This window comes from Chlamydotis macqueenii, chromosome 1 (genome assembly GCF_036417535.1).
Source record: "Chlamydotis macqueenii isolate bChlMac1 chromosome 1, bChlMac1.mat, whole genome shotgun sequence".
In the NCBI taxonomy this organism is placed as follows: Eukaryota; Metazoa; Chordata; class Aves; order Otidiformes; family Otididae; genus Chlamydotis; species Chlamydotis macqueenii.
The window spans coordinates 50,434,051-50,449,153 of NC_141556.1; the positions used below are offsets into that span (position 1 = coordinate 50,434,051).

General features: G+C 35.6%; 1 protein-coding gene across 1 annotated transcript in view; it reads left to right on the forward strand.

Moving 5' to 3' along the window:
- CFAP54 (cilia and flagella associated protein 54) overlaps positions 1 to 15,103 on the forward strand; it is a 117,606-nt gene that overhangs the window by 30,228 nt on the left and 72,275 nt on the right. The window contains exons 17-24 of the mRNA XM_086740073.1: positions 507 to 635; positions 1,326 to 1,470; positions 2,291 to 2,368; positions 3,182 to 3,303; positions 6,665 to 6,838; positions 10,783 to 10,875; positions 13,102 to 13,287; positions 14,287 to 14,429. Of these exons, the coding sequence (XP_086596199.1) occupies positions 507 to 635; positions 1,326 to 1,470; positions 2,291 to 2,368; positions 3,182 to 3,303; positions 6,665 to 6,838; positions 10,783 to 10,875; positions 13,102 to 13,287; positions 14,287 to 14,429 (1,070 nt within the window). The remainder of the gene's footprint in view (positions 1 to 506; positions 636 to 1,325; positions 1,471 to 2,290; positions 2,369 to 3,181; positions 3,304 to 6,664; positions 6,839 to 10,782; positions 10,876 to 13,101; positions 13,288 to 14,286; positions 14,430 to 15,103) is intronic.

The following is a 15,103-nucleotide window of genomic DNA, read 5'->3' on the forward strand; positions in this document are numbered from 1 at the left end:
GTGTCCAACCAAATAGTTCAAAATTACTTAGTAAAACACATTCGGAAGAAAAGACATACATTAGTCAGAGGATTCTGGAGTTTTGTCTATGACATGTCTTAATGCTTACACACATGGAGAAGCTTTAATTCAGTGACAGTCTACTTAAAAGTGTTGGTTTCTGAAAAATCAGTGTTTTCTTAACAGCATCTAATGGAACATTGAAAAACTGCTTGTGAAAAATACTGTGTTTGTCAACTCCTAAGTTCAGTTTCATTCTGTTATAAGCTAAATCTTTGAGTTAGTAAATTGTTTTTTTGAGAGCTGAAGGAAAATCAGTCCTAGATTTATTAAAATGACTTGAAATTTAAAACATTGATGCTAGTATATGAAAGCATGGGGAGCAATGCCTATGTAAATATTATTTGGCAGAACTTAAACTGCAACAGCTAAAAATGATAGCACTTTACTTTTGATACCTAATGGTGTTATCTAATAAAATGTGTTTCTATCTGTTTTCATTTCAGAAAAGTCCTACAGAACAATTACATGTTGCTTATGAAAGTCTTGAAAAAGCAATTAATAGAATGAACACATCTCACTCAATGACTCTTCTACCAGATGGGAAGTCAGTATTTGACAACTGCTGTACAAAGGTAAAGTCTACAAAAAGCTACACTGTAACAAAATCTATAAATATTATATTGGATTTTGATGACCCAAAACTCGTATTTTCTTCATACTTAGAAATCTTAGCATTATCAGATGTGCCTAATCACCCTGCCCCATGTGAGAAAAGAGTCAGAAATATCTATCTTTGTAGTAGAAATAACATTTTTCACTTTTAGTAATAAACTATAAACTCTTTTAGGTTTTCTTTGTCATATTTGTTTGGAAATGATTATAATTTGTAGTTTTCTCGTACAAAAAAAAAGCAGAAATCCTTTTCATATGTAGTGCTTGCAACAGTTTATTATTAAAATTAATTTTTGTTGTTGAGGGCAGTTCTGATTTTCTAAATATTAACAATCTACACCAATATGATCTTTGTTTTTTATGGACTGCTAACACAATATAACAAATTTTTCTGCAGATTCATATTTATTATTAATCCAATTTCCTATTGATTCTCAGGTTTTGTCTAGTTTTCTTTGCCTGTTATCCATGCTTTCTCTGTCTAACCATTTTCCTTCCTTCCATGCTTTCTTGAATGACTGCATATTACACAGATATGATGAACCTCTGTGTTTGTCAGTTTACTGAAATAATAATATCAAAGTCAAGATAAATGCAGTAAGCTAAGTAATAAGTTTGTGTTTGCTTAATTGCCACTTCCTATTTATTAGATGGACTCAAATGATCAGAATTTGAATTCTGTTTTGGGATGTAATGATAAGACAGGAACAGAGAATAGTTTTGTAGTGGATTTACACTTGGAGCTCATTCAGGCCCAACATCGAGTAGCTGTGAAACTTCTTAAAATGACACAAGGTAGGTTTCAGTAAAGCTAAATTATCTTCATAGCTTGATTAGAGTTCTCTGTGGATATATTTTGTAATACTAAGTAGTATCTGCTTTCAGAAGAGGAGCTGATGTCCAGCAGTTTGTATGCCACGTACAGACAGAAGTAATATACTGAATTTCCAGAATTTAGATTTACTGCATGATACTAGTTTCTAACCTCTATTCAATCAATGGGAGTTAAACTTTGCTAACAACTGCTGGATTTGATTCCTAGACAGTTTGTTGTGGTATTTCAGTTATAATATTAACTGTTACAGTGACAGTAAGGAAGAACTGGAGGATACTCTGCAGATATTTTTTTTTTCTGTAGTGCTAATTTTCTCTCTAGAGAATGACTTGAATATTTTATTCAATGTGCTTTGTAATCTGAATTTCTACTGTGAAGTTGTCCTTATCTCTTCCCAGTCATCAGATATCCCATGCTTGCCAAATGCCTTCTGAAAAAAAAACTCTACTTGGTCTTCCAGTCCTGATGTTTGTTTTTTTTTTTTTTTTAAATTAAAAACTAGTATTAGTTTTACACTGCAGAGCTCCCCTGTGTACTGCTGCATAATATCAAATAAGATGCCTCTTTTCCTGTGATGTTAGTATAACTGCTAAAGATGTTAGAGCATAAGGGTGGAATATATTTAGTGGCATGATCAGTCCAAGAAATTCTCCTTGAATCAAAGACAAGAACATGAGATGGAACAGAGCTTTACTACAAAGCTATATATTAACCCCTCTCACTAAAATTCTATCAATGGCTCTGTCAGAATGAGTAACTCAGGATTTCCTTCCCATGCAGCTGCTCAAAAGGATGATGGAAGTCTTAAGTCTAGCAAGTCTCATGTGAAGAATAGTCAAGATTTGCATTATTTAACAGGTAAAGCTTATTAATTAAGATTTTAGAATAATAGAATTGTTTAGGTTGGAAAAGACTTTCAAGATCATCAAGTCCAACCATTAACCTAGCACTGCCAAGTCCACCCTAAACCATGTCCCTAAGCACCACATCTACATGTCTTTTAAATACCTTCGGGGAAGGTGACTCAACCACTTCTCTGACCAGCCTGTTACAATGCTTGACAACCCTTTCAGTGAATAAATTTTTCCTTATATCCAATCTAAACCTCCCCTGACACAACTTGAGGCCATTTCCTCTCGTCCTATCACTTGTTACTTGGGACAAGAGACCAACAATAATCTTGCTACAACCTCTTTTCAGGCAGTTGTAGAGAGCGATAAGGTCTCCCTGAAGCCTCCTTTTCTCCAGAGTAAACAACCCCAGTTCCCTCAGCCGCTCCTTATAAGACTTGTGCTCTAGACCCTTCACCAGCTTCGTTGCCCTTCTTTGGACACACTCCAGCACCTCAATGTCTTTCTTGTAGTGAAGGGCTCAAAACTGAACATAGTATTCAAGGTGTGGCCTCACCAGTGCTCAGTACAGGGGGACAATTGTTTCCCTAGTCCTGGCCACTGTTTCTGATACAAGTTAGGATGCTGTTGGCCTTCTTGGCCACCTGGGCACACTGCTGGCTCATATTCAGCCAGTTATTGACCAATAACCCCAGGTCCTTTTCCGCTGGGCAGCTTTCCAGCAATATAGTGTATATTTAGTGTATATATAGAATATATTTAGAAGTATAATAAATTATTGGTGCTGTTTTATAAATGTTTTAAAATACCTATTTTACAGAGGCACTTATAATGAGAAAAATAAAAAAGAATAAGCTATCCAGAGCAATCTTTTTGATGCAAAAGGCTGTACAGAAGTTCCCTGAAGAGTTAACTATTTCTTCCCAAAGACAGCTGCTGGAGGTAATAACAAAAATTCTTATGATAGAAATTCTTTATCATTATCACAGTTTTTTGTGTTCTATATAATTAAGATTTAGGTTACTCCGTCTTACAAAAAGAAGAAAAATGGAAGGAACTTGAGGGACAGGGAGTATTTTTAGCTTCTGTTGTCAAATTTTCCTTGAGAAGTTTCATTACAATGAAAGAATAAATTGACTTAAAAAAAGGAAAGAGCACATCCTCGAATTTGTGCACACAGGAAACCTGAAAGAAGATATTATATTTCTTTCTACACTTAATCACCTAGAGTTTGCAGTTATGAACCTATGCATTGCCAAAATGTTATGCAGGTTTCTTTCTCCCCACTGCAGTCTTCAACATCCTTCTCTTTCCCAGATCTGTAAGTTGTCTTAGATTACTTTGGCTGGTGATGATTATGTGGACTTTATTTTATTCTTATTAAATAAAAAGTTAGAAGTTGGAGATTTTGGAATTTATTCAGGCTAAAATAATCTAAAAGTAGATTCTTCATGGGATCTCTCAAAGTCTTTTGAAATCAATGGGAGTCTTTCCATTGAACATTGTACCAGCATCTGTCCATGAAAATTGCCTTCTCCTCAGGGAGGTATAAAATTTCTTTAGAGCCTGTACAAGAGATAACAGAATCTGCAATTCTCAGTATATCATATGTGAAAAAGTGTTTTAAAAAAGAAGTTACCAGAGTTTTTCTTTTATGTGCTACAGATTTGGAAGCATGGTAATTAACACATGTATTTTTTATGTCAGAAGAATGCAATCACTGGATCAGAATAAACACACACTAAAAATCTCATATTTGTAAAAAAAAGTAGCATTTATGAATATGAGATTCATATATATAAGATATACATCTTATATTCATGAAGATTTAAAAGCAATTCCCAAGAAATGTGTGGTTATCACAAAAAAAAAGTTTGCAAAACCCTTATACTGACCTTCACTATATTTTAATTCTGTGCACTTTTCACAGAGAAAGATGTAGGTAAAAGAATATAATATATTTGCAGCCACTTGCCTGAAAATGTCAGAATTAACTTTGTCTTGACAAACTTAGGATGATCTTCTTTGATATTTGTACTATAATGAAATATTTAATGATATGCTCAATTAATTTTCTTCCTTGAGGTCGACAGTACTCGCTTCATGAACAGCAAATCCTTATTTTTATTTCCATGCTTCTGTGTAGAGGATTTTGCCTTTTTTATTATAGAACATCCAAGGGGTGTATATAGAATTACTTTTATCTTCTGGTGTTTTGTACTCAGCACAATATGATAAAAGTCTATTCTTATTTTGCTTCAAAATAGGAAAGCAAGTGGGTTTTTTGTTTTTTGTTTTTTGTTTTTTTTTTTGAGAAACATACAAATAATTTTTTTCTCATGCAATAAACCACTGGACAGGTATGGAAGCTTCTGAGTCATATATATATACTTATGTATATTACACTGCTTAACTACTTGAGCTACTGTGTACCCTTCATTTTTTTAAACTTCTCTCACAGTTATTTTATTCTTCCTTCCTGCACTATATGTCTAGTTGGACATCCAAATCTTTACAGAATTAGATACATTGGTAGTTCTTGTTGGCCAGCTGTAAAATTGAATTAATGTGATTAAACTAATACCACAGTGCAAGTCTGTGGCAGAGGCAGGGATAAAATATGGGTTTTTTGTAGTGACATTTGGCTTGCTCAACCAGAAGATGTTCTCCTCTTGCAACACTGCCACATTTATTATCTTCCAAGTTCTACAGTTAGTGAAGTACATGTCATATAGTACCTCTCAGTCACAACACTATCTTTATTCAACTTGGGAGCAGTTCCATCTTTGCACTAATAAGAAATATGTCCTCAGAGAAGAATGAGTCTGTGATTCTTTTAATTAAAAATTGTATCATAGTACAGCTTACCAAAAAGAAGTATAATTTTTAAGGAAGCAATGAATTTTCTAATTACTGATTGCAAAAGTTGAATGGTTGCGTGAGAGAAAGAGTCACTCCATATCTTGCTCTTTATCTTATATCTTTCCTTAAACATTTCTTACTAGGGTGGATACAACCGTAATCTAAAGGGGGAGGGAGTGGGGTGAAGTGAGGAGCTGTGCAAATGGTTAGCTGTGTGATGTAATCAAGGCTGTATTAAATCTTAACTTCTCATTTCACTATAAATCTGTGGCTAGTTTTTTGGTCATTTTTGAACATGAGATACAAGGCTTATTCAATCTGTGATATGATCCAGTACAGTTCTTATGGCCTTATAAATGTATGAGGACAGAAACAAGGAACTGTTAAGATTATAGGACTCTCACTGAATAACCAATAACTTGGGATTTTCTTTTTCAGTTTATCTTTCAGACTCAGTTCATCCTAAATCCTTGATCCAGTGTATGGTACTAAAAGGCTTCAAATAAAAACCCTAGTTGTAGGAGTATATTATCTCTCTTCTCCCAAAAGAATGTAATTTGTCCAATGAATGTAATTTGTTCAAGAATGTAATTTATCTTCAATCTCTTAATCTCTGGGAGCTGGCCCTTTTGGTTTTGATTTGCACTGGACAGCTGCCACAAGTAAAGATATAAAAGTACTAATTTGTAATATTAAATTTCCCAGTTAAGTTTCTCTTAGCCTGACAATGCAAACAAAATGAAGAAACATTGAATGAATTTGTCATTCATTCCAGTAAGAAAAAAAGGTACCCTGATCTCCAGCCAAATGGCCACATAGTCACTATGTGCAGGACACCTTCACATTTTTGGAAGACTCTAATAGACTGTTAGTGAGCTCCCAGCTCTTCCCGGCTAAGAAAGGGGAGTGGCTTAGCCCTACTTTTTCTGGGCTTGCATTCTCTTCCCTTTTCTTTATTTCTGGACTTTATTTCTTTCCTCTGTTTCTGGAGTACAGAAAATAAGTCTAACCACTTTCACATCTCCTTCAGAAATTCCACAGATTAGGTCTCCAGCTCTCTCCTAAGTAAGCGTTAATATCTTTTTTGTTTCTTGTTGGACCTAATCACTGGTTGACACGAATTGCTAATCAACATTATTTGTGATCACTTTCTTTTTTTCCTATAGGTTCTTCCAAAACTGGATATGCCTCAGCCCTGCTTCTTTCATATGCAACCCTGCATTCTCTTTATTGTACATTGTAAAATTAATCTGCAAATGTAGGGCTTACACAAAGTACTATTCATCCTAATTTAAGATGTAAGATGACATGAAAATCTATAAAAATTTTCTACATAGCAGTGACTTTTCATAAGATCATTTTGAAAACCATTTGTAAGTGTTAAATCTGTCTGATTGTTATGTTTTAGTAATTTTTATCTTTGTTTTAATTTAAATCACAGGAAGCACTAACTTTAATTGAGCAAGTTGAAGCTGAACAAACTGCATTGTATCACAGTCTCAAAGAAGCTATGAGCAGCAAGAAAAAAAGCAGGACTCCTCCTCCTCCTATATTACTTTCTAGATCACATTGCTCCATGACATTTAAACCAGCTCCATTCTTTTCAGATACTCAGGTAAAGTTTTCATGATGACTGTGTAAGAAATAACTAGACAATACACAAGACAGCAAAAGTTGTTTCAACAGTGCTATACCATAAGTTTTCTTTGTTGTTCTTGAGAAGATTATGTTATTCTGACTTAATGATGTATGCCTCTTTTTTTTTCTGTGACTCACTGTTTTGATCTTCACATTTGCATGAAACTTACTTCATCTCATGCATCATGATCCTTGGTGCTTCTGTCGTATAACATTTATTCTACTTGTCAAAAGCTAATTCTCTCGCTTAGGGGCTGACATATTCCAAGTTACCCTCTGAAGAGATACAAGGCTGTTGCATCATGTGATGTAAGAAAGTACCACACTGAAGCTTCTGTTAATGAAGTGCTGAAGTGCTGTAATTTGGGTGGAAAAATCTACCTTCTGTTGAACATGTAGAATCAGAGAACTACTTGGATCATAAGGGATTTTAGGAGAGGTCTCTAGTGCAACTGTCAGAGTAGGGTTGGCTGTGAGATTAGACCAGGTTGCTCAGGGCTTTATCCAGTCAGTTCTGAAAACCTCCAAGGATGGAGACTGAACGTCTTCTCTGAGCAACCTGTTCATGGGGAAGACTTTTTTTCCTTATGTACAGTTGGAATCTCTCTTGCTTCAATTTAGCACTTTTTTTTTTTTTTTTAAATCCTCCTACCATGCACTTACTGTGAAAAGCCTGGCTACAGCTTCTTCATCACTTGCTTGCAGGCACTCAGGGGCTCCTGGTAGGTCCCCTGAAGATATCTCTTCTCCAGGAAGAATAAGCCCACCTCTCTCAGCCTCTTCTCACAGGGCTAGTGCTCCAGCTCCTGACCATCTTGATGGTCCTCTGCTGTAATCACTCCAGTTGTTCAACATTTCTTATTAGAATGATGTGGGGCCAGGAGGGAAACTGGTGACTGGTATGTAGATGTAGTCTAAGGAGTGCTGAGCAAAGGGTGATAATCATGTTCCTCAACCTCCTAACTGTACTTCTGTTAATACAACTCAAGATACTTTTAGACTGCTTTGCTTCCATGACACGCTGCTGGTTCATGTTTAGCTTCCTGTCTAACATGACAGGAAGATCTTTTCAGTGTAGCCCATCAGTCTCCAGTCTATATCCTCGCAAGGGATTCTTCCTTCCAAGGTGCAAGACTTTGCATTTGTCCTTGTTAAATTTAATGAGGTTGCTGTTGGCCCATTCCTTGGGGTCTCTATGTCCCTCTGAATACCAATTCTGCCCTCAAGGCTGTCACTGTTACCCTCAGTTTGCCATCATCTGCAAACCTGTTGAGTGTGTGCTCACTTTTTAACTCAGGTCATTGCTAAAGATATTAAAAAAGACAGGTCCCAGGATAGTCCTCTGCATTGCTACACTTGTTACCACTCTCCAGGTAGAGTACAAACCAACTAGTCTCTGAATCTGACCTTCCAACCATTGTTTTACCCATTTATCTTTTCACACTCCCATACTGTATCATCCTAACTTGGATATAAAGATACTGGGAAACAGTGTTGAAAAAAGTGCTTTGCTAAGGTCCAGGTAAATGATATCTACTCTTTTTCCCTCCTCTGCAAATAATGTAATTTTGTCACAGAGGCCAATCATGGCGGTTAGCCATGATTTGTCCTTGGTAAATCCATGCTGACTGTTCCAAATCACCTTATTCTCATTCATACGTCCACAAAAGGTTCAAACAGGCTGAAGTATGAAAAATTCACTAGCTGAGGTTTCTTGAGAGAAAAAATTTAGTGATTTTCTAAATTTTTTTTCAAAATAACGATGTGTCTAAAACCAGTAAAAACTCAAATCTTATTAATACTGGTAAGATTGTTCCTGTGAACAGTTGTTTTATAACTTGCAGTTTTATGGCAGTTTGATTAGTGAATTTCAAATAAATTAATTATGGAAAAGTTCTTCCTTTTTATCTCTAAAGAACATAAAATTAAAATAATTCTTTAAAGTCTGATAGTTCATCTGTTTCAGTAAGTGTTAATACTTCATTTTGTTCGATACAGGAGAGTGACTGTAACACACTGGGCCACTAGATGGTGCAATGTGATTATTATTCTTATAATTTGAGCCCAGCTATTCTAGAAGAATTTTTTTTTTCTAAAGCTGTACATAGCTGTTAATAAGACATAAAAGGTATTTTTAATGAAGATCTTATTAACTTGAAATGGATACTTAGGATTTAATTAGACATATTTAGTTCTTGTACTAGAAGTCAAAGTATTTCTAAAATTTCCTGATCTTAAACTTGATCATTAGCTGAAAATAATCTTCTCTATTTCAATATCTCATTCTGAAGAACAGTCAGGATTCATTGCAAGACAAATCATGTGTATTACAAGAAAAAGGAACATTTTAGGTGTTCAGAATTTTTATATGTTGAAAAATGACCTCATTTGCCAAACCTCATGTCTGTTTAAATGTCTACTGAAAGTAAATAGCACATTTCTAGTAGAAGAAGTTTAGTGCAAGAGAACCTCCTCAGATGCATAACTAACTGAAATCCATCTGCTCAGTTCCGCAGAGATGAAATAAAAATTGGTTTCCATGTTTGATCTCACTGCATACGACTGAGCACTGATCCAGGAATGCGTGCTCACATTCTTCCTTGGTTAAAGATATTTAAAAGTGTAGATGACATGCTTAATGAGATTATCAGCAGCTTGATGGCATTAAAAAACTACTTATTTCAATAGCAGTTAAAAACATGGCCTATTTAGAATCATAGAATCATAGAATGGCTAGGGTTGGAAGGGACCTTCAAAGGTCATCAAGTCCAACCCCCCTGCAAGGAGCAGGGACATCCCTGACTAGATCAGGTTGCTCAGAGCCTCATCCAGCCTGGCCTTGAATGTTTCCAGGGATGGGGCCTCCACCACCTTTCTGGGCAACCTGTTCCAGTGTTCTATAACTCTCATCGTAAAAAAATTTTTCCTAATTTCTAATCTAAATCTACCCCCCTCTATTTTAAAATCATTACCCCTCGTCCTATCGCAACAGGCCCTACTAAACAGCCTTTCCCCATCTTTCCTGTAGGCCCCCTTGAGGTACTGGAAGACCGCTATCAGGTCTCCCCGGAGCCTCCTCTTCTGCAGGCTGAACAGCCCCAACTCTCTCAGCCTGTCCTCATAAGAGAGGTGCTCCAACCCTTTTATCATCTTCGTGGCCCTCCTCTGGACCTTCTCCAACTGGTCCATGTCCTTCTTGTGTTGGGGGCTCCAGAACTGGACACAGTACTGCAGGTGGGGTCTCACCAGGGCAGAGTAGAGGGGCAGAATCACCTCCCTCGACCTGCTGGCCATGACCCTCTTGATGCAGCCCAGGATGCGGTTGGCCTTCTGGGCCGCAAGGGCGCATTGGCTGCTCATGTTAAGCTTCTCATCCACCAGCACTCCCAAGTCCTTCTCCTCAGGGCTGCTCTCAATCCATTCCCCGCCCAGCCTGTACTTGTGCCTGGGATTGCCATGACCCAGGTGCAGGACCTTGCACTTGGCCTGGTTGAACTTCATATCTGCATTTCTGTTGCCTGCTTTTAAGGCTATGTCCTCCAGTAGTTTGCTGAATCAGAACCTGACATCAATTTTAGAAGAATACTTTTGCAAGGATCAAGTAAGGGGTCTAGATGACTTTAAATCTACAGGATGAACTATAGAGTTTATGCTTTGAGATAGATTTGAGGTATAGGGTAGCTCAAGGTAGGAAACAGGATAATGGAAAGTCATCTGCTTTTATTGCCATTGTAGTATATATCTAGTTCTCCAGCTAAATCCATTAGTTAATTTTTCTAGTGCAGTTAGACTATTCATTTTTATAACTAAGTGGTTTTTTTTTTTCCCAGAGACTTTTCACAAGATTAGTACATTCTACATTAGGCAAAAGTTGGAAATACTATTCTGTATCAACTTGTTTTTTTTTCATTTTCTTCAAAGGTTTCGTGGTACAGTCTATTGGGCTGTGTAGCAGAAGGAAGTAATATGAAAGTAAGATTAAATAACAATAAACTTCCAAATGCAGGAGAACAGGTAAGACAGGGGTAAAACTCCTTCAGGTCATTCTCTCTTTCTTTAAAAATACCCAACTTCCTAGATGTATATATCTGATATCTTTTTTTAAACCGGTAACTGATGAAGCTTTTGACAAACCTTTTGATCTTTATTTTAAGCGATTGAAATTTTGCTAGCCTGAAGGCATATCAAAACAAAAAAAAATTACTAGGAACCTTTTTTGAATAATGAGTTAAATGATTCAAAAGCTTCATGTTGGAGAAGTCTCTACCCCTTCTGTAATAACTCTGTTTTTTGAGAAACATCTAAGAAATACAAAAGGAAAATAAAGTATATGATATATTATAAAGTGTGTCCCAGATACTACTCGTTCCAGGGATTTAAAAAAAGAGAAATTCTAAACAGATACATAATTTAATACTTTTCTTAATTGTGCAACTTATCAGCTATTTCTTCTTAACAAGACCTTATCTTACTTAATTCTGTCAACATAATAACTCCTTCAATAGCCTTCATGTTCAGATATGATTGACTTCTATGTTCATGCTCTTTCATGCTGTGAACATGTAGTATGACAATCTCACACATCTTTGGTTAACTATGATCATGTGACTGTGTTGATACTCTTTTATATTGTTTCTAGATTACAATTTGATGTTTTAGTTTCTGAATTTTTTGGGTTTTTTTTTGTTTTGTGTTAGTGTAGTTTTTTTCCTTTGGATTACACTCTGATGTTTCTGCACGAACTGAGAGCTTTGTTTTTCACTCACTTATGCATGCTATTGCTTTGTCCACTTGAATGATTCATGCAAATACTCTTCAAGTTTTAAGAAAGGGGCAAAAAAGCTTCATAACATCCTCTTCAGCAAATTTTACTGTAGTCTCAGACCTAAGAGATCATTTTTAGATCTGTAAATCTTCTTAATGAAGAGAAAGAAAAGATAGTTTTCTGTTCTTTGCAGGGCAGGTAGGTCTCTGTTTTGCATTGTGACGGAAGAATGATCTTGGCCTCTTTCGGTCAACATTTTAAGCTTTCCTGGTTTTGTGAGCAAGGTCTATACTAACACTGATAGACTTGTCTTTGGTGATGGAGAGGAAATCTTTCCTTTGTGCCTCTTCCCTCTATCTCCTCCCCCAAAAGGAAGGCATATAAAAAGAGAAGATGTGTGTAGCTACTGGCGATGGAAGCTTTGATGTTATTCTTGATATTCTTAATATCAAATCCAGAGAATCAAGCTTCTTGTGATGTTCAGTGAGTTAGTTTCAATACACTATCCTGCTCCAGGTGAATTGACTGTTTCACTGGAGACTTTCACTGCACTGCTAGCTGTTCTTTCTGTGAACTTGGTGGTGGAATGATCTATCAACTTGTCAGCATGAGAAAAGTTTGCTCTAAGGGGATACTTCAGACTGTCTTACACTAATTTCTGGTCTGCTGGTTCAGAATTCAGCCCCAACTTTGAAGGAATTTCTCTGGCTCAGAGGTCTCCTTATGAAGGCCAGACACTATTTGAATAAGAGCACTATGCTGATGCTACATGAAGATGATCTTTTTTTCTCATGTTGTGCTTCAGTCACTGTGGCTGTTTGTTGTTTCAAGGACCTAAAACTTTCCTTTATGTAAGCTGTCCTGGTATGGAGGGGAAGGTGGAAAAGCATGTTAGGAGTGAGCCATTATGTTAAAGTGCAGGTGGACAATTACTTGAAGGAAAAACAAAGATCTTGAAAATATATTGTTTATATGCACATTCATAAGCTCCAAAGTCCTCTTAATGGTGTTGAGAGGACCTGAGACATCATCTGCCCATATTTAATACATGCATGTGGCATGTATGGAGGAGAGCCATATACTCTTCCTCTGGAAGTAGAGCTTAGGGCTAGCATATCTCCAGCTCAATGACTACAAGCTTGCACAATCACAGTGTGAAGGTGCAAATGGACAAAAATATCTTACAGAAACTCCAGGTCCTGATACTTCACTGTGCTCTTAGGTTATGTGCTGTGTATACTCAACTGCATTCCACAGAAAACTGAAGAAAACTTTTTTCCTCTGTCATTTCATTGTTTTCTCATTTTCTTCAAGAATCTAGTATTATGTAGAAACATGACATGTCTGTTAATTTAGGTTGTACTTTGATTGTATCCAAGACCATTTAATAATCTGTATAAGAATGAAAATTTGGAGTTTGAGATTTGTTTTTGATATTTACAGTGGATGTAACTAGAAAATATTTTTATTGATAGATACCAGCTGATGGGAAAAGCCTCTTGGAAATACAAGGCTTAGATTCCAATAAGAAATACATATTTGCAGTTGCCGCATATTCTTCTGATGGAAAACTAATTGGTGATGCCATTGGGGAAACAACTAAGCCAATTCTTGCTTATCCACCTCTTTCTACTACTACTGTTCGAGCCTATCTAACTCAGGTAGGGTTAGAGTCTTTGATAATAAAACACATAGTTAATTTGGTTGTAATTACTCGTTTTTACTGCTAGCTTTAATATTTCTTCTGGTAAAACCTTAAGACTTTCTTGTCAAAAGCTTGATAAGCACAAATCACAAATTTAACATAACAAATGTTATATTTGAGTAACTCAATTCTTAACTCAAGTTTTTTACAAATTCCAGTTTAAAAGGAAAGATGTCTCTCAGCTAGTTTTCTTATCCCCGTCCTATTTTTCAGTCTGCATTTAACTTCTTTCTTCTTTTTTATAATTTATTTTTGTGATTGAGACTGAGTGCTAGAAATCATCTTATTGGTCATTACAGTATGGGATGAAAAATGTGATTGAACTTAGTAGGTATCAGATCCAACCATTTTCATATTGAAATTATTTTTGTAGTGTCTTGTGGAAGACCATAAAGGCTCTGTCAGACCTTTATCATAATTTTCTGTATTCTTAATAAAAAAAAATTAAAACAGAGTGTGGCATGGAGAAAAGTGAAATTCTCTAGCCTTATAGATCAGATCATGGGGAACAGTTAGAAGATTTCCTAAAATCTTCCAGAGTAAGAGGTATCCACATGAATTTATGCCTATTTGTGCTGCTCCGTTTATATCCCATTGTCCAGTGCAGCAGGACATTCTACAGTACTAGCAAAAGCAAAATGAACCTAGATGAAATAATATGCCTTCAAAAACTGCAGCACAATACCTGTAAAGTATTCCACAAAGGGCTGTTAGATCCTTGGTTAACAGTAAAGAAACTCTTTTGCCTTCTCTGATGCTAATTCTGAAGGCAAACTAATATTAGTAGAATCAGATTGCTACTACATGTGTTTTATTCAAATATGTCAGAATATTGTAAATTTACATGTTGGGGGGAGTTTAAAAACCTTTCTTTATACTATAACCATATTTCCGTTGTTTATTTGATAAAAAAGGAAAATTGCTAATTTTTTTTTTTTTTTTTTTTTTTTTGTAGATAGCCTATCAGACTGGCAACTATACATTAGCCAGAGAAGCATTTTCACCAATGTGGGATTATTTCGTTTCAAACTCTTCCCCACTGCCTACCAATCCAGCTGTTATTTCTGCAAGTCATAATTTGACTGTATCTGAAAACAGGTAACGGGCAAACCTACTTAAAATTATAGTTAATTATAGATGTGCACATTTTATTTTAAAGAGTATCAGGTTGTGAATTTTGTTCAGACTCGTGATGTGAAAAACATTCTGAAAAAAAAAAAGGTGTGAAATGTGTTATAAAAATATAGTGGTTTATAATTAGCAGAGGATTTTTGTTATTTATGGAACTACTAGCATTTACACACCTAATTCTTCATAATGGTTGTTTTCTTAAGATAATTGGGAAACATTTATAAAGTGGCTGTTAATTCTGTGATGCATTTTCATATGCAAAATATGTAATGCACACTGGGTTCTTGACTTTCCAATTAAGGGAGCAGTGGAGTTCAGATATTGTGAAAATTTTGTCAAGAGCACAATCGAAAATAGGTAAATGCTTGCTTATTTTGTTTTGGGGCAGCTATATAAATCTGCCAATGGTCTTGAATATATTAAAGTGCTTTAGAAGAGATATTCAAAATTAATTCATTTATAAATAAATTTCAAATGTTCAACCATAATATTATAAGTTTTTCATGATGACAAAGCACAGCTAGAAACTTTGCAGTTACATTCACTGAAATTCAATAGATTGAAATGCGAAAATAAATCAAAACTTAATTAATTCCCAGATAAAAGAAGAGAGACTTGTATTAAATAATAGACTTTAAATA